This window comes from Festucalex cinctus, chromosome 17, assembly GCF_051991245.1.
Source record: "Festucalex cinctus isolate MCC-2025b chromosome 17, RoL_Fcin_1.0, whole genome shotgun sequence".
Classification (NCBI taxonomy): Eukaryota; Metazoa; Chordata; class Actinopteri; order Syngnathiformes; family Syngnathidae; genus Festucalex; species Festucalex cinctus.
The window spans coordinates 20,118,761-20,144,880 of NC_135427.1; the positions used below are offsets into that span (position 1 = coordinate 20,118,761).

The 26,120-nt window shown below is 37.9% G+C and overlaps 1 protein-coding gene across 1 annotated transcript in view; it reads right to left on the reverse strand.

Moving 5' to 3' along the window:
- The window catches only part of pemt (phosphatidylethanolamine N-methyltransferase), a 58,563-nt gene extending 46,091 nt beyond the window's left edge, over positions 1-12,472 (reverse strand). Inside the window, exons 1-3 of the mRNA XM_077503077.1 lie at positions 12,205-12,472; positions 10,788-10,895; positions 1,931-2,046 (exon numbers count right to left, since the gene is read on the reverse strand). Of these exons, the coding sequence (XP_077359203.1) occupies positions 1,931-2,046; positions 10,788-10,895; positions 12,205-12,306 (326 nt within the window). The 5' untranslated portion in view covers positions 12,307-12,472. The remainder of the gene's footprint in view (positions 1-1,930; positions 2,047-10,787; positions 10,896-12,204) is intronic.
- Between the last annotated feature and the right edge of the window lie 13,648 nt (positions 12,473-26,120).

Consider the following 26,120-nt stretch of genomic DNA (forward strand, 5'->3'; position numbering starts at 1 on the left):
AAAATGGAAGTTTAAAAATCGATTCACACACACACACACACACACACAAAAAAAAAAAAAAAAAAAAGGCAATGATGATAAGACGTTGAATCGGTAAGACTACCGAATGAACAATTCTGAGCTCTTAAAAAAAAAAAAAAAAAAAAAAAATCGATTTTTTTTTTAATCGATTCGAGAATCGCGCGATGTAGTATCGCGATATATCGCCGAATCGATTTTTTTTTAACACCCCTACATTTTACCCTTGTATATTTTTTGTCAGCAGATAATGTTGAAAATTTCAGATCTAAAACTATTTCATATAAAAACTTTCTCTTTTTTTTTTTTATGAAAAGTGACTTGGCACACAATTACAGTATATCAACAAGTGGCTACTATGACTCCATGCTATGAGCTAGTAAATTACCTAGCATTAGTTAGCGGTCGGATTAACATTATTGTTGGAACGTTATAGCCGTTGGATTAATGTTAATACTGTATCAAGAGAAATGTTCACGAAATTGTACCTTGTTGTAGAGTTGCAGTCTCCACGAGGAAGGTCTACTGTTAGCCTAGCATCAAACGAGCGGATTTTGGTGGGCGTGGCAAAGGCTTGCCAGACTTCTGCATGTTTTTGACTACAAAATGAGTTCTCATCTTTTCCGTGTGCTCCTGTTTACAAACGGAGTCTTCACGTCTTTACCTGAAGGAATATTGGCAATACTTTTGCATGCTTTACTTTCAATAGTTGGTGCCAATCCCGGGGCAAGTGAAAGATGTTCTGCTCATCCACGTTTGTATTGTCCCAAATTCCTGAAGCAGTCGTCAGTAAAATGTTTGCCACAAACTGTCTGGGCTGCTAACGCTCCTCACGATGCACATTTTCCGGGTACAGCTACTGGGATTGACACCCCCGTACCGGTCCAACCACAAGTCCTATGGGGAAAATGAACACATCCCCAGAACCGGGTCGACCTCGGCTATCCATCGGTGTCGGTGCCGGCCCTTCACAACCCTCCGGGCCGGAGAAAAAGGACCGCAAAATCGGCCACCCCACTCGCGGGAACTAACACGTTTTGGGAGTTGCTTGGGCATATTTAATGCATAAATACAGTCCAACCACAAGCCTTTCTGTGGCAGAAATTTATTTATTTTTTGTCCTCTGTACAATTTGGTTCAGAGCATTTCCTATGGGATTGTTTTGCTGCCATGCTGTCCTCCTGCTGCTGCTGCTGCTGTTTGTTCGTGGGTTGGAAATCTCCGGCGGTGGGAGGGGTTGAAAATTGTGAGGGTGGAGTTTGCGCTGTACTCGTGATGTGTAAAACCGACAAAGGTGGGGTTAGTGACGTCTAAAACCGACCTGCTGAAACAGCCCATTTGAGAGTGCTATTTGACCTACTTTAATACAAACGGCCATAGAAAAGGGATACATTGATCGTTTATCTTACAACTTGGGGACTTTGTCAGGCTGTGGTCAGGCATATTTATTACCAAAACCCCCCCAAAAATGAACATTTCATATGAGGGGACCTTTAAGTGAGTACATTTTCGTCTCGCCTTCATTAGTCGAAGAAAATGCATGCTGATTTAGTCACAGTTATTGTTTATTAATGAGAGTTTTAGTCTAGTCTAGTTTTAGTCCAGTGAAAAATGTGTTGACGAAATTATTTTTATTTAGTTACCGTTGATGAAATTAACACTATGCCCCATCACAACAGCCTCAAGTCGACTACTGAGCACACCAAATTCCCTGCAGCACAGGTAGGCCAAGCAATGTAGTGTGATCACCTGCAGCCAATGATGGCTAAGCGGGACGTATCATAACAAAACATTTGAGGGTAACACCTGAGACTGACTCATCAAAACTCAGGAGTTTGATGAGTCACTGCATTAGAAGCTAAATACTGTATGGTAAAAAAAAAAAAAAAAAAAAAAAAAAAGTGTGTTGTACCTGTGGCTGCGATACACATTGAGGAGGATGATAACGAAGCCCAGGACGTAACAAGCGAGGTAGGGGCTTCCAAACATCTTGGAGAGTTTCTGTGTCCGGTGCTCCCATCTTGCTACCTGAGGCAAGAAAAATCAATGGCGATGAAGCGCTTTTTCTTCTTTCGTTCCATCCTTTATTAATCAGCACTGTGCTTTAAAAACAAGATGTACAGAATAATGTTCTTGTTTCAAGAACTGATCTGATTTTAATACTGTTCAGGAATCACCTACATATGAATGAATGTACAGAAGCAAAATGAATGAGAAAAAAAACTATTGTATGGATGGCTATGGCTTAGATGCCAAACTCTAAATAACCCTCTGTGGGTTGAGGAAGTGCGTAGATGACTAGATGGCTGTGCCAGAAAGGAATAGACATCGTCATGGGAACTTGTTTTTTTTTTTCTCTCTCTTTGGGAAAAAAGCATTGAAAGGATGAGAAAGGATCAAGACAAATCTGAACGGAAATAGACTTCATGTGGTGATAAAAGACAGTCTGGGTTACTTTGCTCAGGTGCTGAATAAACTGAACTGAAATTCTATGTTGATGGTGCTGATAAAGAGTGATTACATATACAGAATAAAGGTTGTTTTTTTTAGGCATGTTCAGAGCATGATTGTGTCCTTCAATAACTAGACTGTGAGACGGGACAGCCACTGTTATTAAGACAACGTTCTATATCCTGATATAGATAATATTTATGATACGTATTCCAACATAATGAGTTCCTTAAAAGTACATGAAATGAATGTCATGTTTAGAATCTCTCATAATATCATACGCCGCTATTGAGAATGTTGAATTATTCACGTAAAAATACTGAAGAGAAAGAGGCAGAGATTAAAACAACAACAGAGAGCAAAAGAGAGCGAGAGACATGAAGAAAGAGAGTGAGCGAGAGTGAGATAAACAGACACAGAAACTTAATTCATCCCGTGAGGGAAATTAAAATGATCGGCAGAGGTTTGACATCAGAACACATTATTTTTATTCCCATCACTTGGGTGGGAAATACAGTTTGTTTTTTTAAATCCCTCCTCAAAATCAGACAAGAGAGTAGAACAGGATGTTTTCAACCTCTCAGGTCCCAAGTTTTGACCCTTATGTTTAGCAGAACAATTATTTGAAAACTCCATTTTACATGGAATCAATATTCAACACAAATGCATTAAGAACATTGAATTAGAAAGTGTTGCCTGAGCAATGTATGGTTTATTTTCATTTTCCTCCTTTCAGCTTACATCAACCGAAGAAAAACACGAAGAGTACAAACCCACGACCACATCCCATTATCCTTTGTAAAACATCCACCAGGCACATTAGCAGTTTTGCGATGAAGCAACGGGAATTCAAGCTCCCACACAATCTGCCTAAGTGATTTACAAACTCTCCAGTGAATGAAGGTGCACGCTAAAAATACTGTTCTTGCGCTGACAGACAACTGATCCTGTACTCGAGTCATCAATCAAGCCGTGTAAATAGCAAAGTATAAAGAAGCGGCTTGCAGAGCCGCAAGACAAATTCAATCAAGTCTTAGGTAACAGGCTCCTTCTGTCTCCCCACCAGGACACTTAGGTCTGACTGTGGTTTTGATGTTCTCCACAGAACTCATCAGCTCCATGAATACGCACCCTGACAAATGATTTCAACAAAAACACATTTAGCTAATGTTAGACTGTCCAGTTTTCCATCCATTAGGTTTTTGCACAACCGTGTTGAACATGGAACTGAATGCGAACACACGCCCAGCCAAGTATCCACGGATACATGTGAGGATGTGTGCGGTCTCTCTGTTACGAAGCGAGACCGGGAACAAAAACATTGATCGCATGAACACTCTGATCAAATCTGTCTCAATTAGAACAGCACTGGCTGAATATTCAAACATCTGGAGAGACATGAATGTTTTGTGAAGCAAACAAGCTGTGGTTAAAAAAGAAAAACTCACCATGGACGTGTTGTGTGTAATACTACCTTTAAAGTAAGCTTTAAAAAGTTGCAATATATATTTGGGATGTAAGGATAACGGCAACATTGTGATATCACAATATCAAAATTGCCAAAATATCATCGTCATGTTACGATATTAAAAGCAGCACAAGCCAGGTTATTTTCACATTTGTGCAGTTCCAGCATCCTCTGGTGGATAGTTTATTAGTGCCGTTTAATTTTAATTAAGCATGTTTTGGCAACATTGTGGTTAATGTTACCTGTACTAGTTGAACTGTATTTTTAATTATGACCTCAGCTAAATCACATTTTGTAGGTGAGGCGATTACATGCAATAGACCCTTCCAGTTGACGTCACTGCTTAGCTCCCGCAGCTCCTCCCGGGGGGCAAACATCCCATAACAAATGAATGTACAGAGCTTGATTTTCGGCGAGCGTTTTCGTTAAAATGTGAGAAATATGTCAAGTGTCACAAAAAACTTCCCAAGTAGGACACTACATTACTGCGAATCATTGAAACCAGTCGTTTGTAGCCATTGGCTACAAAAAAAAAAGGAGTTTGTTGGGGGGCAAAGTGGAAGTATAGAAGCCTAAGGTATGTTGTTTTACTTTCATGGTGTAACTGTAAATTGTCATTCATTAAATCGTTTGTGTCCGTTTGTGTCATCTTGCTGTATATAGAAGTCTTCGAGCTATCTTAGCTTGCTAGCTGCTAACAAACAGACCGCACGTCGTTTACTACACATTCCTCAGCAGAAATCAAGCCCGAGTTAAAGTGTTAATTGTAATAATCATGTTAAATCGTTAACTTTTTGTTCAAAATGATGAATACTTGTGCAAGAAAAGTATGATTGTTTCACTGAAGATAATATAGCTCATTCATCACGTCTGCCTCGATATTACAATCAGAGGTTAATGTTATGACCAACTGTATATTAAAAAAAAAAAAAAAAGAGAAAAACTACCTGATATAAAATGATCTGAGCATATCCTCATACTTTTTGTGGGTGCAAAGTAGTTGTGTCGTATTTGCTCGCAGTCGCGCTAGCCATCGTGCTCGTCTTTCACTCCTCACTGTCTTCCGTCTGGTTTAGAATCACTGCCGGCAGCCGAAAGAATGATCTCATCTCTGTTTGAGCTATGAGAGCATCCGTCGGCTGTGCACAAGTTTACCATAGCATTAGTAGCTGATTTATCAACTGTTTGACCTATTTTCTAGCTCACACTGATTGTTTTCTAATTCACTCGCATTGACGTCCTGACCCCCACCGCTAGGGGCGCACTTCAACGTGACGTCACACTGGAAGAGTCTATTGCTTGTGTTTATTTGTAGTTGTTTATTTTGTTCTACAGAAACCCCTCTCCACAATAAAATGACTGGCCAAGCTTATTTCTTTCTTTGTCACTGCTGTTGTAATGCACAAAACACAATAGCCTACTGTGTTTTTTTTTTCTTCAATATGAGCTGTTTTATGTTTTTTTACACTATCGTAACATTTGCATATCCCTAATAAATACTGTACGCAAATTGTATCCCTAAAGTGATGACATCCTCCTCAGGACACATTTGCATTTCTAGTCTTAAACTGATCGTATCCTCAATAATCCTCCATGGTTGCATACTGTGTAAAATATGGAACGAACTCATTTGCATATTTGTCATAGTAGCACTAGCAGGTGATATCAGAAAATTTTGAATCAATACACAGTACTTTTTTGGGGCTTTTTTCCCCCAATACCGACACTTTGTGTGATTTTTTTTAACCCAATACAACACGCAACAATAGCTGTGAAAAAAAAAAAACAAACAAAAAAAAAAAAACTAAACATAAAATAACAACGCACTTGACATTTTTGAAATGACATTTTTTTACTCTCTTCTCTAAACTTTTGAATGCCGGTGTCTCTTCAGTTCCTTGTTACAGAACAGCAAGTGCAGAAAGTATTGAAATACAGAACAGATGGATATGTGCGTACAAATGTTTAGAGAAGGTCGTATTAAGTACACATGTAGAAGGTACAGTGAATTTTAGGTCTTACTCCAAAGGCCAATATCCTAACTTTTTGTAAGCGTAGTACACACAGCCACGTTAAAACAATTCATTCATTCAGCAGTTCATTTTAACAGCCTACACCAAGTACGGCATGTCAGATGAGCCTCAATGTTAACAAAGGCAACTAAATCAAACCATCACACCAGACAAGTGTGTTGTGAGGTCATTGCTTATAATTGATATCCATGAACATCTCCTTACTGACTGAGGTAAACACTCATTACTTAAATATTTGATCACCTGATACACAGCTTCCATTTGGCAGTCATTTGAGGTTACGCTCTGACAACTAACCCAAAATACATGAATACTGTATGTGATGTTTGGATTTTATCAGCCAAAGGTTGTCTTTACATAGGACGAACACAAGAGTATATCATCATTATCCTTTACAAGAAGGTTTCTTGGAAGTATTTTGCACTTTTTTTTAATTTATTTTTTTAATTATGTCAGTATATTGGGGGAAAAAAGTCTTTATTTCCCTTGTTGAATTACAGTTGGTCCATCTTTCAACTCTCAACAAGAGGAGACGAGTACAGAATGAGCTAATGAGTTTGTTCCCCTGGATTTAGGTCACCCGGCAATGCAGCCCTGATGACCGAGAAATTTCATATGCAGTTAGATCAGGTGATGCTTAATATGCCACCTTGTCTATCAACTTCATCGCCACAAATGGACAGGAAGGGACACAGGTGCGCATTTATTTGCTCAACTAAGGCTGACCTCTGGTCGAGGGTAAGACATTTTGATTACACTTGGAAAAAGAATAGAGGCAATCCGGGGTCATCTGCTCATCGGTGTGTCACACAACTCAGAAAACAGATCTCGGGATGCACTTCTCATTCAATAAATTACTTAGGAGTTTGATTTTATTTTTATTTTTTGGCCCTTATGGACTTTGCTTTGGGAGTACAAGAGCGAACGTTGGACGACCTCTGCAGCCAAAAACATCAGAGATCTGAATTGTGGTTAAATAAATATTAATTGGCTTAATAAGAACTATCAAAACTCAGATGTCACATAATAATTCACTAGATGTGGCAGACAGACAGCTAGTTATTAAACTTCACATCATTGGTTATGCTTCAGCACCATGGCTTGAAAAATCGCCCATTATTCCTTGACAGAAAAACTACAACCGCCAATGAATGAATAAATAAATAAATGTTCTCTCTCTCTGCTCTATACTTTATAAAGGTTATTTATATGATTAGGGTACTCGGTTAGCTCTGTTGCTACGCTAACAACCTCTGAGATGACACAACAGCAATCGTATTTCTATTACGTCTTTGTTCCTTACTCTAAGGCGTTACTAATCAATTTAGGTTTGAACCAACTAACAGTTGGATTAAGCCTGGGTTGATTAGTCACAGTGTTGCCAGGTGTACGATAACTATCTTATTTGTACGATAATTTGACCCTCTGTACGATCAATAACCCCAAAAAATGGCAAATGTACGATAATTTGACCATTTTGGATTATTTCCGGCAAAACTGAAACTGCCAGAGTTTTTTTGCGAACCCTGAAGGTATCTGTTCTCATGTGACATAATACCAGCCAATCGCCCTTTGCTGAGCATGAGAAACGAGAGACGTCCATGCATTGATTGGCTGAATGGTAAGTGCCCGCCCCCAGGAGACACTCTCAAACAGGAAATCGCGCAAGACTCAAACCACCTATCCAGTAATCTATACAGATCAGTGACGTTAACCCTCAACGGTGAGCGCTTTCAAACACAAGAACGACTATATTTGACTGTCGCGAATCAGTGTATTTTGGTTACGACGGGTGTACGATAATTTCCATCAAAATACAATAATTTTGAGTCTTTCGTAAGATAATCCTATATTTTCCACCTGGGAACGCTGATTGGTCATGCCTGGAGAGTGGCGCATGGATAATGTGCTACAGAGGTGACTGTTTTAAGCTAGCTACTGATTAGCTGAGTCAAAAAAACAAACAGCCTCCAAAAGGAGTTTGTGAGTTTTTTGTGTGACAAATGAGTGCTTTGGATGCCTTACACCTCAGACGCTGCACTAACAGTGTCAACTGAACAATGAATGAAGTTTAATCTAACTGCAGCAATGCTACTAATTAGCAGTAGGATCTTTACATCAACCACAAATACTTATAAAAGAAAATTGCCATTCATTCCATGTGATTTTAAGGAATAATACTACAATGTATTGGGATTTATAGTACATGTATATCGTTCTCGGTTCTCGTTATCATTCTCTGCTGACTCAATCCCATACTTTCACCGTGCACTAATCATCAACTTTTTGGATTTATACTCCTCTTTGGTTCAGTTTTTGTCCCCGAAACGTATTCAAGCGCAATTAATCAAGCCAAGCCTCTCCAAAGCAACAATATTTTAAAGCTTTGTTATTGACACTCTTCAGGCATGAGATGTCTGCTGAGATGAAGCAAGAAAGAACAGACTGACCACTCAGCTCCTGGTACCTCATGTCAGCTTGACATCCATCTAACGCTCACCTCCAATCTAATGAGAGCTACAAAAGAACGGGTTTGAGTTTATTTACGTGTGCCAGGGTTTATTTGTGGGCAACCTGTTAGCATTCCGTGAGCGTTGATAATGAAGTGAGGAGCTGAATGGAGCCGCAACTTCACATTTGGAAAGAGTGGAAAGTTGGCCATGAAGGTTGGTTTTCGTCATCCACTCTCCTCCTATTGTGCATGTCTGTTTCCAGGAAACTATTCACTCATCTTTAAAAGATGAAATATGAATGAATATGAACGATCGTTGAATTAAAATAAAGTGCCCGTATTTTGTGCCTGAGTGTTTTAATTTCTCTTCATCAGACAGAATTCCAAGTAAGTAAGGAAGCAATCTGGGTCTATAATGAATCTGTTACTTGTTAATTATTTTAAATCATTAAAATATACAATTGTCAAGCAGTGCAAGGCTTTCAGTCAAAAACATAATTGAGACCAGCAATTCACTGCAATTGTCACTGTTTATCACTGGAACACACGTTATACTTCAGACAAAGTGTTGTAATAGAAAAGAAAAAAGAATAATTGCTATCATTTTATAACTATAATGAGTAGGTCTGAAACATGATTGAGCAGCAAACAGCTACTTTCATCACTCCACAGTATGCGGTTTTCAAAGACACTCCTTGTGACTGGCAGAATAAGAACAGTAGCTGACAAGGTACAACAAGGCTGGGAGTACGCGTATAAGTACGTGGTGCAATAGATAAACAGGAGGTGCGATGGGGAGAAAACTGCAACAGGAATACATTTTTCCAAAAGCTGGGAAGGGACAGTGAGTGACAAAGCGATCAAGGTAAAGGGAGCCGATGACCAGAAATGTTTCTTTAACTCATTTTTGTGAGACAATGAATTCAAGATTTTCATTATCTGTAAACTCTAATCAAAAATACACTAAAGTTTGAAATATTTCACTTTATGTGTGATGAATCTGAACTGAAATGTAGGCAAAAATCAAAGAATGAGTATATTCTGCCGCTTGCTAGCTAAAGGTCCAGTAAATTGCACTAAAAGGGGACATTTGGGATAATGCCAGTCGACAAGCAAGTCAGCATCAATTACGGTACTTGAGGGCAAACGCAATGATTGCTTTTACTTTCACGACAAGAGTGCCTTGCTACATGTGCAGGTGAGAGAGGGCTGAGTCATTGGTCGCATGAGTCACACTTAAAGGTTACTTCAAGAAAATGTATATGGTAAGATAGGCAAATCTTGACAAAATTAACTTTTTGGAGTGTGTGAGTGGTTGACTGGCCCTCAGCAGTTGGAATGGATACTTCACTTATTTAGCCCATTATAGCAATAAAAAGTTCATATTTTGTCTATAATTAATTTGATTTTCATTATTTTTCATGTACAATTAGTACCTTTAAAAACACTTTTTGCAACTTGCTGTCGACTCAAAAAGGCATGACAAGGGCTCAGGTAACCAATCACAGCTCACCATTTTTCTAGGTTTGGTCATGTGACATTCACAAGCTGAACTGTGATTGGTTACCTGAGCCCTTGTCATGTCATTTTCAGTCGACAGCAAGTTCCAAAATGTGTTTTAAAGGTACTAATTGTACATGAAAAATAACGAAAATATCAAATTTATTATAGGCAAAATATTAATGTTTGACTGCCAAAAATGGCTAAATAAGTAAGGTATCCCTTTAAAGGGGAGTTGGTGTGTTAAAATAGACACACAAATATTCAAGTTTTAAACCTGTTAAAATTAGGGGTGCACCGATCGATCGGCCGGGCCGATTTATCGGCCCCGATTTCATTGGTTTTAGAAGATCGGTGATCGGCCGATCACATAAAAATAAACCGATTTTTTCCACCAATCTCATCTCCCTCCTCAGAGGTCTGAAAAAGTCAGCCACTGTCCTCTTCTGCTGAGATGACTAATAGGATTTTCATTTTTATTTGAGAGAACTACTTTATGTGCAGTTAAAACAACCTGTTTGTATTATTTCAACGATATTGTTCAATGTTTTCCTTTAAAACAAGACTGGAACACTGAGGGCATATGCTGCGTGTAATGGAAAAAAATCGGTATCGGCAAAAATCGGGATCGGCAGGTCAGACTTTTTAAAAGATCGGGGATCGGTGATCGGCCGGAAAAGTGATCGGTGCACCCCTAGTTCAAATGTTCATTTGAGTCACAGTAGTTTGTCCTCCCATTGTCGAAAACGTGCTGAGTAGTCAGTCAGCTGCACAACTTGCTCCTTTTAAAATCAATTCATTTGTGGTCCACTCACAGGTAGGGTGTGAACAGAACAAGACTGCAAATCAGAATAAAAACACTTACCACGTTCCAGAAAAGTGGGTTGAAAATGATTGCAATCACAGCAATGTGGAAGTTGGGGTCGTGAAAGTTGATGTGTTTTAAGACTTCGTCAAACACCTTCAAGTCCATCTGAAAGGAGGCAGATATCACGATGTAAATAAAACAGGAGTTGTCTGTGTGAAGTAAGTCACTCCCACCATTGACACAGTGCTCATATCTCAAGTATTGCTCACAAGCCGAATCAAAGAATTCGACCAAACGACGGCTTGTGTCTCAACAATGTGGCCACTTGATATACAGTATTGCTGTATGACATCCAAGCTTGGTAACATTTTTCAATACAAATAGACAATAACTGCCAAGGGAACAGTTGTTCACAAGAAAAAAAAAAAAATCAAACATACAATGTTCACATACAATTGTAAATTGCATGTGTCAAAAAAAAGAAATGACATGACAGAAATGAAATCAGGACATATTCAACTCAACATAATAGGTCATTTCCATCCAACCATCCATTTTCTTGACCACTTATTCCTCACAAGGGTCGCAGGGGGTGCTGGAGCCTATCTCAGCTGGCTTTTGGGCAGTAGGCGGGGTACACCCTGGACTGGTTGCCAGCCAATCGCAGATAAGAGGTCATTTCTTCAAAACATTATTTATAATTTGTACTTTAGGTCTTTTAATCAATCTTACAGACTTAATATATATATATATATATATATATATATATATATATATATATATATATATATATATATATATATATATATATATATATATATATATATATATATATGTATATGTGCCAAATTCGTTTACAAAATTTTTAAAAAACGGGGTTAGATTTCTGAAACGTTTGTGAATAAATTATTTTGCCATACATAAAATGAGATTTGTAGATAATTCCTCATTCTTGTTTTGAAGGATGAGTTCAAAAGTCATATGATCTCTGGATAAAGAGACTGGAAAGGAGCATAGTAGTAATCCAAAAGAGGCGTACATCCTCCCAGAATAGTTTAATTATTGGACATAAAAAAAGATAAATTCGGACTTGTGCGCTGTTCGCAAACGATGCTTTTATCGTGAAAGGTCAAGCTTACAGGTAGTCAAGCTTACGCCAAGCATCAGTACAGTACAATGTTAAAACGTGGACTTGAGCATTTTCTCTCCACCATTTTAGTTAATTACTTGTATTACTAATGTCTAGCTGCATGAAAGGTTCATATATATGGCCTGCCGTTTAAGATTTTATTTAATTGTAGAAAATAATACTTTTATTTTGACACGTCAAAGTGTACCGCCTAGTTTCCGACTTTCAGGCTGTCACGCCACGTACGTACGTCAGTGAAAGGTAGCCGTTAGCTTTGGGAGTATTTTCACTGTCACCAGCTGAGGTTCTTAGTGTGAATTATGTGTGCAGCTGAGTGAGTTTTACCTTGGAGTAGTCGACGTTGCCGAGGCCTCCACAGCAGTCTAGCAAGGGATGTTTATTTTCTGCAGGATTGTTGCTCACCACGCCGGCTAGGTTGCTGATCATACACAGTACACACCCAAGCTAACAATAACACAGTCGCAACACCGTCCGGTATTGTATGCAAGTATAAAAAAAAAAGTGCAAAAACGTAAGTGAAATATTGGTTCAAATGCGTAGCGTTCACTCAGTACTTCACATGGCCAGTTAGCTTATCGCCCAGCTAGCGCTGCATTCTGGGAAATGTAGTGTTTTTCCCCAAAACTGGCTTTTAGTCAAGATTTGTGATTCAATCAAAGGGGTATATTGGGGTTTATTTTTTAAAAGTATATTAAATACGACTAAAACCACTATCATGAATTAACCTGTTAGACTTGTCACTCATACATCACATACACCGTTGTTGTTTTTTCTTTTCCTCCTCAGTTTATGGTGTCGCTAACAGCGACATCTGCAGGCGGAGTTTATACGGCGGCATTATTTGCTTGTGTGTGGGCATGCTGCTACAAAATGGAATTAATTAAGCCACAAGTTGTTCTGCATTAAATAAAACTTCACTAAACTGACACTACCCAGCAGAGAAAAACAGTAAGCCAATACAGGTACAATAATAGTACAATAAAATTACAAAAGAATGCCAAAACAAATCAAATCTTTTTAATTCTTTTTTTTTTTTTAAATAATAATAACAAATCAGTCTGTACTAAAATAAACGATGTAATGTAGTTGTCTCTGTATTTTGTAAACATTAGTCCATGGGCTCATGTCCGAGAAAATTAGTTTATGGTTTGATAATTAAAGAACTTTTGGCTAATTAATAATGCCAAATTAATGATGTATCATCAAAATGGCAATTGGAATAGGCAGATAAGACTGCAATAAACATCTTAAAGTTGCATGGAAAAAATATCTGAAGAATTAAGAAAGTTGCAGGATCCTTGGGTCACTGCTTTTATTTGTTGTCATTAAAAAACAAAGGACTGATATGTTAAAAACTGAGGAACTTACCAAGTATTAACTCAGTTTTTAACATATCAAAGTCATGTGTCATTGGATAGCTTACGTCATGCTTTTTCAGGCTAAATCATTTTAGCAATGTGGCCATTTGCAAAATTTTGCAAAAAACATACTGAAGCAGAACAAAACACGTGGAGTCTTAAGTAATGTGGGAAAAAAAGTCAAGCTTACTAGCACAATTGGGTTGAGGATGTGTCCGCTTCAATAATCTGACAATCTCCCATAATTGGGAGACTCTCAAGCAAGAAGTAAAGTTTCTGAAACGAGAGTAAACAACTACTACAAAATAAAGGCACAGATGACTACTTGAAAGACAGGACTAAAACCGGACAACTTGATAAACAATGGCACAAGACAGAAATTAAAAGATGTCACTAAAGCTGGACATTGTCTCATTACATCATCATGATGGAAAAGCACTGCGCACGGATAAATTAGCGGCTGTGACTTCCAAAGCCATTCAGCCGCCACCGCTTTTAAAACACCTATTTTGGTCACCTCGGCTGCAAACATACGGGGCTCGCTCATCGCAGAGCTCATCCCGCCAAAATCCATCTGAAAGAAAGAAACGTTTACATAGGCAGCATTATATTTATAGCAAACTTGTAATCACTGATTCTACGTACCGCTTACAGAAATCTGTGCACATTTTCCAGTGCCATCAGGCTCTCCTCCACTATTAAAAGCAGTGAAATCCATAATTGTACCATCAGTCCAAAAGAACTCATTATTCTGGAGGACGAAGTTACATTTGAATGAGTTACACCCATCACAGGACTACTTTTTATGTGGCGAAAAATACTTCTTAACACAAGTGACATCTGGACTTTTGTATTGGACAATGCTTTACCGAAATTGCATTATGGAGTCCAGTCCAGGCTACGTCATCATTACCACCCTTCCGAACCAGTTCAAGAACAAATGCATTTTCCAGGGCACTGTGGATGGAGACCAGATTCCCACCAAGAATCTTGCAGACTCTCTGAAATCAAGTGAAATCATTAAAATGATTTAACTCGTTTGATTCATCAGACAGTTGGCAAGACATTTTGATTCTGATACGCTGATCGTAATGCACAAAAGTCTTCGATACCTCTGCATCTGCAAACGTCCTTTTACGATTGTGGAAGATGTAACAGTGAGGGCCCAAACGAATCCAGCTTTTAGGACAGTTATTGCCTGCATCTTGTTCGTTGTTTTGAAAAGAAAACACGATATTTCAATTCAATCTGGAATGAAATTCAGATGAAACTAAAACTAATTGATCAGTGACACAGCTACAAACCGTTCCAATTAAATTGAGACCACTGTAAAGAAGCAGATTGTTAAAATCAGTTTGCAGAAGTCTTGACACAATTGAAGATAAAAACATAATGGAAAATTAATTTACACAGTATATTATTTAAGCAATCGATTTAGACTTACAGCAGCAGTTAACAGCTCACTCATCCCACAGAGGAAAAACAACGAGCGAAGTGTAAATGCCATCTGCAATAATGAAAACATACTTCATTTGTAAACAATAAGTAGCATTATATTTACATCTGATCTGACCATGTTGAATCAAAAAGATATAGTAAATAAAGTTGTAAAGTCCGATGTAGAGTTGTGTGTAAGTTACCTTTGCAGTGGTGAGCCTTGCTGTTCAAGATGAATCGACGTCAAGCAATCCTTCTATAGGTTGGGTTGACTGCTTTGCATCAATTATGACAATGTCACATGACACTAATTATGAGACTTTTGTCTTTCAAGCCGTTACGTATGACAAGAATAGTTTAAGGTGGTTATGACAAACAGGGTGGTGCTGGCAAGGACTCAAATAATAAGTAAATAAACAGGACAAGTTGCATACTCTTTAGTCCGAAATTCTGTGCCAGCATGGATTCACTTCCTACTCAGTGACAGTGTGAATTAGATTTTTGTTTGTTGTGGTAACCGGTCCAGGATGTACTGTACAGAGGTTGCAAAATCAGTCGTACAAACATGAACAGGATAAGTGGTTTAAAAAAAAATTAAAAAATGAATGGATAATTGCATTACAAAGATCATTGTTTTTACTGGAACAGAAAGTGTTCTTTCGTCAATGGCACAGCGTTGGTAGTCCTAAAGCTATTGGATGTAGAAATTGAATTTCGAATTACTACTGCCACCTGTGGCCGAAAACTAAAACTGTATTTTCCCTTCGTTACATACACAACGCGCACATGACGTCACATCCGCAGACAGACGGTGGGAAATTCAAACCCAAATTTGCTGGCCTACAAATTAGATGGCACAGGTTCGCTATTCCACCTGGGAGACCATGTTTGTATGTGTGCATGTTTGTGTGAGTGAGTGTACTTTAAAAAATAATAATAAAATCTCAAACCCATTTTTTTTTTTTTTTTATTGCTCCATTAGTGCTGCTTTTTGGAAGGATATTGAAATGTATTTTATGTGTGCATCAAAATACAATATTGTATCGGATGGAACATTATTACCAGGTAATCTTTTTGTATCTAACAACATGTTTTCTTGGGAAAATTTTATATCCGCAAATATAAATGTCTAAACTTGAAATCTTTATTCAAATTATTTTTTATTGAAATTGACAATTGCATCAAGTCTCTTAAATTTGTAATGAAAAATAAATGTAATTTGATAATTAATGTCGAACAGAATTCTTTTTTTTTAAAAATAACTCGGAGCTAACTGAGTTTTATTGGGGAGGGGGGTTCTTTGTCCCCCATCACCCCCCCAACAACCCCCCCCCCCCCCGTTTTTTTTTTTTTTTTTTTTTTTTTTACATTTTATTTTCTTATGGGATTAATGCAAATTGGATTGACTGATATTTTTATTATTCATCTATGTTCAATAAATGTTAAAAAATTAAACCCAAATTATTTCTGAAAACTATTGGCCAAAGGCTTGCAGGAGTACCGATTGTGAACAGCTAATGTTGTTAATCTACTAATTAGAAGATGTTTTAGTCATAAATGGTCATATAAAAATCCTATTGTAAATATATACGTTTGGCTAAATTGTTACAGAAAGCAGCTTTAAGTAACAAGTAACCACCTATGAGAATTAAAAAATAAATCAATAACAAAACATTTGTACATCTTTTGGGGGCTGGGTGGTTTATGATATAATGTCTTGGATTTGTTACAGCCATTCTGTGAACAAGCAATACTGTATATTATACACAGTAAATTCTGTAGAGTAAATTTGACTCTATTTATAGTGGGACCAAAAAAAAAGACTCATTATTTGAGTAATATTTACACTTGGAAGAGAGTAAAAAAAAATAATTGAAAAATAAAAAGACACTCAAGGGTTAAGCAACGATCTCACGACCTTCAGCTTTGGAGACTGCCACACTACCACCTGAGTTTGTCCCTCAACCCTTGAGTGACTTTTATTTGTATTTTTTTTTTTCAATTCTTTATTTTACTCTCTTCCAAGTGTAAATATTACCCTAAAACTGAGTCTGTTTGGTCCCACTCTAAATAGAGTCAAATTTAATCTACATAATTTATTGTGTACAAGTTTGGAAAGGAAATTAAGGCACAAGGATATTTGGTAAGATGCGTGATGTCAATAACTGAGCATGATGTAAAATAGTTCATCATAGACAACTAAAGACCACTAAAATTTTGATATTGTCACACCGAGTCATCATGATTAGGGAAATATATTGTGACAGAAGGACAGATTAGCGGCAGCTGACATGACCACCAATGAACCAATGGCTGTTGCCATGATGGCCAACACGGCCGCTGCAAAAGTTCCCATCTCGGACGCAAACGTATGGGGCCTTTTCGTCACAGAGTTCATCCTGCCAAAATCCATCTGAAAGAATGAAATGTTAACATACGGCGACATTATATTCACAGCAAATTTTTAATCACTGAATTTATGTATCGCTTGCAGAAATCTGTGCACATTTCCCAGTGCCATCAGGCTCTCCTCCACTATTAAAAGCCGTGAAATCCACAATGGTGCCATCAGTCCAAAAGAACTCATCCTGGAGGACAAAGTTACATTTGAATGAGTTACACCAGGGGTGTCCAAACTTTTTCATTTGAGGGCCACATACAGAAAATCAGAAGGACGCAGGGGCCACATAATGTTATGAAGAGAAATTGTGTTTAGTCCTAAAAATTGTATATATTTTTTTGCATATTTAGAAAAATGCTACAGTATATAAACCAATTTATTTGTAATATGGCAGTAGGGTTCTGATAGTTTTGTTGGAATTTTTCATTTTAGTTTTTATTTTGTTTTGAGTTTTGTTTTTTAAAATTTAGTTAGTTGTAATTGGTTTTCAGAGTGGTTCTGTTAGTTTTTTTTAAATTAGTTTTAGTTCTTTAATAAATGCTTAATTTTAGTTTAGTTAGTTTCAGTATTAGTTTTACTTTTTTATGTGTAGTATTGTGCGTAATATTTAAAAAACACCATTATTCCGGTTTATATCAAAATAAATCTACTAAAAATCACCCTCAAAGGCTCATGTATTAAATTAATTACCAAAGACTAAAACGAAGGACATTTTTGCTATAATTATAGTTAGTTTTATTTTAGTTAGTTTTGTAAACATAAAATGTAGTTTCAGTTAGTTTTCTTTTTTAAAAAAGCATCTTTGTTTTTATTTTATTTCATTAGCGAAATTGTTTTTTGAATTTTAGTTTTTTCGTTAGTTTTAGTCAACTAAAATACCCTTTAATAGCACCTGTGTTTTTTGACAAACTCCCTTCTTACTTTGACCATTTTCAAACATTTTTGTTTTTATTTTGTTTGAACTGAGTCAAATGCCATTTTTAGCACATGTCGCAGGCCACTAAAAAATGGATGGCGGGCCGCAAATGGCCACCGCGCCGTAGTTTGGACACATCCATCACGGAACTACTTTTTACGTGACGAAAATGCTTCTTAACACAAGTGACATCTGGACTTTTGTACTGGACAATGCTTTACCGAAATTGCACTCTGGAGTCCAGTCCAGGCTACGTCATCATTACCACCCTTCCGAACCAGTTCAAGAACAAATGCGTTTTCCAGGGCATTGTGGATGGAGACCAGATTTCCACCAAAAAGTTTGCAGACTCTCTGAAATCAAGTGAAATCATTTCACACGTTTGATCCATCAGACAATTGGCAAGACATTTTGACAGTAATGCACTCATAGTATTGCGTGGAAGTCTTCGATACCTCTGCATCTGCAAATGTACTTTCACGATTGTGGAAGATGTAATAGTGAGAGCCCAAACGAATCCAGTTTTTAGGACAGTTACTGCCTGCAGCTTATTAGGGCCCGAGCAGCGACCGCTGCGAGGTCCCTCTTGTTTTTGTAAGAATTATTCTTCTTCTCCGTAAACGATCCCATTTTTGAGGGCCTAAACATTTACGAAAACTCACCAAACTTTGCAGTCTCTTCGGGCCCAGCGAAAAAATTTGATATTATGTCGTTGCCATAACAATGCGACTCTATAGCGCCCCCTAGCGTAGAAAAATAAAAACCAATCCCGGCCCGTTTGACCTAGAGCTACGAAAATTGCCAGGCACGTGTAGCACCCCGAGACGCACAAAAAAGTCAATGGAAGCCATTTCCTAAAATGTACAGGAAGTGAGCTATGAATTTTTGAATGTCCAATTTTTTGGCCCATTTTGGCACATTCACTGTGGTCATACTTTTTCCCCCTTTGCAAATATTTTTCAGCCAGTTGACTTCAAACTTGCCATGTATCATCTCAAGACCCAAGACAACAACTGGGCAAAATATCTTGACTTTTTGGAATACTATATGACGGGGGCGGGGCATCAAATATTGATTTTAAAATTTAATTTGTCCAGAAAGACAAAATGCTGAATAACTCCCATGAACAAGCTAAAAAAAATCTCAAACTTCTCACGCAACTTAATAGTCACGGCCTGAAAACATCTATATGATACAATTCTGTTATATATATAGCGCCACCTAGTGGTGACAATAAATGTCATACTTTACGTTTTTAGCTACTATGACAAGCTCTTTGAAGGGATCCAGTTGAAAATTGGTCAGACAAGCCTTAAGATGTTGATCATGCCCCACACCGAATATTGTAACTTTTCGCCAAAGGGCGTGGCCGCTACAGTGCCGCAAAGTCTGGTAATTTTTCGTGGCAATAAAAGCTGCTTTTACTTGACCCAGGTAATCCTATCTTCTCAAAATTTCACACATTTGATGAGAGTCCAGCCCCTAAGACATCTACGAACTTAGATTTCATCTTACTGATAGCGCCACCTTCTGGCAATTTTTTTTCTTGCGATTTTTCTTCAATGTTTTTCTCCAACCACATTAACTGCACCTACCTCATATTTACTCAGATGAGGGTTTCGGTCTTCATGATGTCACAACACGAAGTTTGTGAGTTTTCGCGAATCGCTGTGGGCGTGGCTAAGCGCTGTTCGCCAAGAAAACAACACCAATTTTGAGGGCCTAAACCGGCATAGAAACGCATGAAACTTGGCACACACATCTGGCCTGGCAAAATGAGCGATATTTTATCCTGGATTGTGCTATTTTTACAAAAATGACTCAATAGCGCCCCCTAGAAAATTTTAATGAAGCAGCCCCGGTTGTACGTTTAAGCAAGATCTACGAAAATTTTTAGGTGTATGAGGGAGCCCAAGACCTACAAAAAAGTCTCTTGGACCCATATGCTAAAATGAACAGGAAGTGAGCTACGAATTTTTGAATGTCCCATTTTTTACGATTTTAGCACATTTACAGGGGGCATACTTTTGCCCACTTCTCCTACACGTTTCATCCGACTGACTTCAGACTTGACCTGGGCTATGTCAAGACCTGAGCCAACGACAGGGAGAAAAATCTTGACTTTTCTAAATACTATATGATGAGGGCGGGGCATCAAAATTTGTGTTTCGCAATGAAAAATGATATGCTTAATAACTCTCCGGTAAATGCTCCAAAAAATCCCAAACTTGACATGTATCTTTATAGTCAAGGCCTGAAGCTATCTCTATGACAACATTCAGTTATATATGCAGCGCCACCTAGCCCTTGAGGCATGAAAAAAAAATACCCCACTTACGGTATTTTTACAAAAATTGTAAACTCATTCTCAGTGTGATCACGAAGTAATTTATTAATATTCTTTTACTTTCCACCACTCAAAATGTTCACTGGCATCAGACCTAACCAAACATACATATTTTTGTCATTTAGTTTTATGTATTTTTGATAGCCTCTATGGACATTAAAAGCAATATCGTGAATGAAGGCTATGCTTAATAACTCCCAGGTACATGCTCCAAAAAATCCCATACTTGAAATGTATATTTATAGTCAAGGCCTGAAGGTATCTCTATGACAAAATTCAGTTATAAATACAGCGCCACCTAGTCCTTGAGGCATAAAAAAAAAAATGCCTCACTTACGGTATTTTTGCAAAAATTGTAAACTCATTGTAAATATGATAACTAAGTCATTTATGAATATTCTTTTACTTTCCACCACTCAATGTGTTCACTGGCATCAGACCGATCCAAACATATGTACTTTTTTTAATTTAGTTTCATTTTCTTTGATCGCCTCTATGGACAATAAAAGCAACATTGTGCAATGAGTACGAGCGATGATGTGTGTATACATACTTTTACGAAAAATACCAATCAGGGCAACTCATTGCCTAAAAATAAAAAAAGACGCTGATTTTTGCAGATCTTAACAATCACCAAAACCCATTGAGCTTGACACACTCATCACACCTGGAAAAAAAAAAAAAATCCACGTTTATCATGCCATTTTCAAAGAAATTCTGCTTCCAATGTGCCAGTACCCCAATGTGCAAGTACCCCAACGTGCAAGTACCCCAACGTGGCCCGGGCTGCGAGGGCCCTTTATAGCTGCTCGCAGCTCTAGTTATTCTTTTTCTTCTTCTTCTTCTTCTTTATTCTCCGCAAACGATCGCGATTTTGGGTACCTAAACATTCACGAAAACTCACCGAACTTTGCACACTCCTCAGGCCCGGCGAAAAATTTGATATTATTAAGTCGTCATAACAATGCGACTCGATAGCGCCCCCTAGCGTAGAAAAATAAAAACCAAGCCCGGCACGTTTGAGCTAGAGCAACAAAAATTGGCAGGCACGTGTAGCACCCCGAGACGCACAAAAAAGTCTATTGGGACCATGTAGCTAAAATGTACAGGAAGTGAGCTATGAATTTTTTTATGTCCAATTTTGGCCTATTTTGGCACATTCACTGTGGTCATGCTTTTTCCCCCTTTGCAAACATTTTTCATCCAATTGACTTCAAACTTGGCATTTATCATCTCAAGACCTGAGAGAAAAACTGGGCAAAACATCTTGCCTTTTTGAAATACTATATGACGGGGGCGGGGCATCAAATATTGCCTTTAAAATTTCATTTGTCCAGAAAGAGCAAATGCTTAATAACTCCCATGTTCAAGCTCCAAAAAATTTCAAACTTCTCAGGCAACGTAATAGTCACGGCCTGAAAACATCTATATGATAAAATTCAGTTATACATATAGCGCCACCTAGTGGTTACAATAAATGTCATACTTTACGTTTTTAGCTACTGTGCTGAGCTTGTTGAAGGGATCCATTTGAAAATTGGTCAGAAAAGGTTTAAGATGTTGATCATGCCCCACACCGAATATTGTAACTTTTCGCCAAAGGGCGTGGCCGCTACGGTGACGCAAAGTCTGAAGATTTTTCGTGAAAATAAAAGCTGCATTAATTTGACCGAGATGATCCTATCTTCTCAAAATTTCACACATTTTATGAGAGTCCTGCCCTAAAGACATCTACTGACTTATATTTCATCTAACTGATAGCGCCACCTAGTGGCAATTTTTTTTATTACGAATTTTCTTCTACGTTTTTCTCCAAACACGTTAACTGGACCTACCTCATATTTGCTCAGATGAGGGTTTCGGCCTTCATGATGTCACAACACGAAGTTTGTGAGTTTTCGCGAATTGCTGTGGGTGTGGCTAAGCGCTGTTCGCCAAGAAAACAACGCCAGTTTTGAGGGTCTAAACATGCACAGAAACTCATGAAACTTGGCACACACATCTGGCCTGGTAAAATGAGCAATATTTTATTGTTGATTGTGCTATTTTTACAAAAATGACTCAATAGCGCCCCCTAGAAGTTTTTAACGAAGCAGCCCCGGTTGTACGTTTAAGCAAGAACGACGAATATTTTTAGGTGTATGAGGGAGCCCAAGACCTACAAAAAAGTCTCTTGGACCCATATGCTAAAATGAACAGGAAGTGAGCTACGAATTTTTGAATGTCCCATTTTTGACAATTTTTGCACATTCACAGGGCGCAGACTTTTGCCCACTTCTCCTACACGTTTCATCTGACTGAGTTAAGACTTGACCTGGACCATGTCAAGACCTGAGCCAACGACAGGGGGAAAAATCTTGACCTTTCGAAATACTATATGATGAAGGCGGGGCATCAAAATTTGTGTTTCGCACTGAAAAAGGATATGCTTAATAACTCCCCGGTACATGCTCCAAAAAATCCCAAACTTGACATGTATGTTTATCGTCAAGGCCTGAAGCTATCTCTATGACAACATTCAGTTATATATGCAGCGCCACCTAGCCCTTGAGGCATAAAAAAAAAATACCCCACATACGGTATTTTGTACAAAAAAATGTAAACTCATTCTAAGTGTGATAACTAAGTCATTTATGAATATTCTTTTCGTTTCCACCACTCAAAATGTTCACTGGCATCAGACTTATCCAAACATATATATATTTTTATTTATTTTTGATAGCCTCTGTGGACATTAAAAGCAATATCGTGAATGAAGGATATGCTTAATAACTCCACGGTACATGCTCCAAAAAAAATCCCACACTTGACATGTATGCTTATAATCAAGGCCTGAAGGTATCTCGATGACAACATTCAGTTATAAATACAGCGCCACCTAGCCCTTGAGGCTTATATAACAAAAAAAACCCACATACGGTATTTTGTACAAAAAAATGTAAACTCATTCTAAGTGTGATGACTAAGTCATTTCTGAATATTCTTTTAGTTTCCACCACTCAAATTGTTCACTGGCTTCACACCGATCCAAACGTATGTACGTTTCCATTTTGTTTTATTCATTTTTGATTGCCCCTTTGGACAATAAAAGTAACATTGTGCAATGAGTACAACGAGCGATGATGTATATATACACTTTTACAAAAAATACCAATCAGGGCAACTCATTGCCTAAAAATAAAAAAGGACGCTGATTTTTGCAGGTCTTAACAATCACCAAAACCCGTTGAGCTTGACACACACTGGCAAAAAAAATATTCTACATGTAAACGTTTATTATGCCATTTTCAAAGAAATTTTGCTTCCAATATGCCAGTACCCCAACGTGCCAGTACCCTAACGTGCAAGTATCCCAACGTGCAAGGACTCCAACGTGGCCCGGGCTGCGGGGGCCCTTTATAGCTGCTCGCAGCTCTAGTTTGTTTTTGTTTTTTTAAGAAGAAAACAAGATATTTCAATTCAATCTGGAATGAAATTCAGATGAAACTAAAACTAATTGACGAAGAATCAGTGACACAGCTACAAACCGTTCCAGTTATGCTGAGACCACTGTAAAGAAGTGCATTTTTAAAATCAGCTTGCAGAACTCTGACACAAATGAAGAGACCAATGGATCAACACAATGGAAAATTTATTTTTTGACTTACAGCAGCAGTCAACAGCTCACTGATCCCACAAAGGAAAAACAATGACCGAAGCGTAATTGCCATCTACAATAATGGAAAAAAAATTACCTCATATTTGTAACAATAAATAGCAGCATCATATTTACATCTGACTACGTTGAGTCAAACAATGTAGTAAATGTTAACAAGTCCGATGTAGAGTTGAGTGAAGTTACCTTTGCAGTGCAGGCGAGGCTTGCTGCTCAAGATGAATCCTTCTATAGGTTGGGTTGACTGTCTTGTATCAATTATGGTGCCCTTGTAGCCATATACTCTTACTCCACTTTCAGTTTAGAGTTGCTATTCTTGTAAAAAAAAAAAAAAAAAAGTTGAAGTCTGCATCAAATGAAAGCTAACCTTGTTTACTTACCTTAGCGGACGTTTTCATTAAATATTTTGCCAAGCGTTGTTGCTTTTTGCAAGTATTACTTTTGTCTTTCAAGCCGTCACGTACGAGGAGAATAGTTTAAGGTGGTTATGACAAACAGGGTGGTGCTGGCAAGGACTCAATAAGTAAATAAACAGGACGAGTTGCATACTATTCACCATTCTAAATTCTGTGCCAACAGCATGGACTTCACTTCCTACTCAGTGTGAATTTGATTGTTGTTTGTTGTGGTAACCAGTTCAGGTTGTACTTTAGAGAGGTTGCAAAATCAGCCATACAAACTTGAACAGGATAAGTGGTACAGAAAATGGATGGATAATTGCATTTCAAACAAATATTGTTTTTACTGGAACAGAAAGTGTTCCATCGTCAATGGCACAACGTTGGAAGTCCTAAAGCTATTGGATGCAGAAAATTTAATTTCAAATTGCTACTGCCACCTGTGGCCGAAAACTAAAACTGCATTTTCCCTTCGTCACATACACAACGCGCACATGACGTCACATCCACATACAGACGGTGGGAAATTCCAACCTGAATTTGTTTGCCTTCGATTCAGGTGGCGTGAGTTTACTTCCCCACCTGGGAGACCATGTTTGTATGTTTGTGTGAGTTTTTGTACTTAAAAAAAGAAAAGAAAATCAAACCTGAATTTTGTCCTGGGAAGTGTAACCCCCAATTGTCAAATATGGTTAATTGGTTTTGTTTTGTTGGGACAATTTTATATCCATAAATGTAAATGTCCAAACTAGAAATCTTTATTCCAATTATTTTTGATTGAAATTGACTATTAATTCAAGTCTCATAAATTTGTAACGATAAAGAAATGTCATTTGATAATTAATGTCCATGCAGAATTATTTAAAAAAAATAATAACTCGGAGCTAATTGAGTGCTATTGTCCCCACCCACCTGTTTTTTCTTTTATTTTCTTAAGGGATTCATGTAAATTAGATTGATTGGTATTTGTATTATTCATCTATGCTCAAAATATGTTATATATATAAAAAAATAAAATCAATTCGAATTCTGTCAGAAAAACTGTTGGCCAGAGGCTTGCAGGAATACCCAATGTGAACAGCTAATCTACTAATTGGAAGATGTTTTAGTCATAAATGGTCAAATAAAAAGGCTATTGTAAAGATACTTTTGGCCAATTTGTTACAGAAAGCAGCTTTAAGTAACAAAATGTGAAGAAGCAGATAGACGATGCTTGATAGTGACGCGTATTTGCCAATGACGTAATAGTTTCATTTTCAACCCCTCTACCTTATTTTATCTTCTGTTCTTCATCCACTCGCCTCCTGTGATGCGCTTAGTGTGAAGTCAAGCCGTTTGTGATGAAGCCACCCCATGTGGAGGCAGCCCGGCTGGCAGCTCCATGACCCGGCATGCTGCCTATTCATCAGCTTGCCAGATGCAGGAGCTGAGCTCTTCGCCGTGTAAAATGAAGCGATCGTGCCATCCAGCCAGCAGGTGAAGATTATGGTTGTGATTGACACACTCACTCGCTATACTTTCTTCTACTTGTAACGATGACTATCTGCTGAGGTGCTCTTCTAGGAACTTCTTGAAGGAGGATTTAGGTTAAATGAATCCAACAATTCACTTTTTTTCCTTAATAACAACTGCCAACATTTATTCAATATACAACTGATCGCAACTTCCTTTAATTCCCCGCCCTTTAAACCGTCTTTTGTTCTGTTTCAGCCTTTGGTTGAAACTATA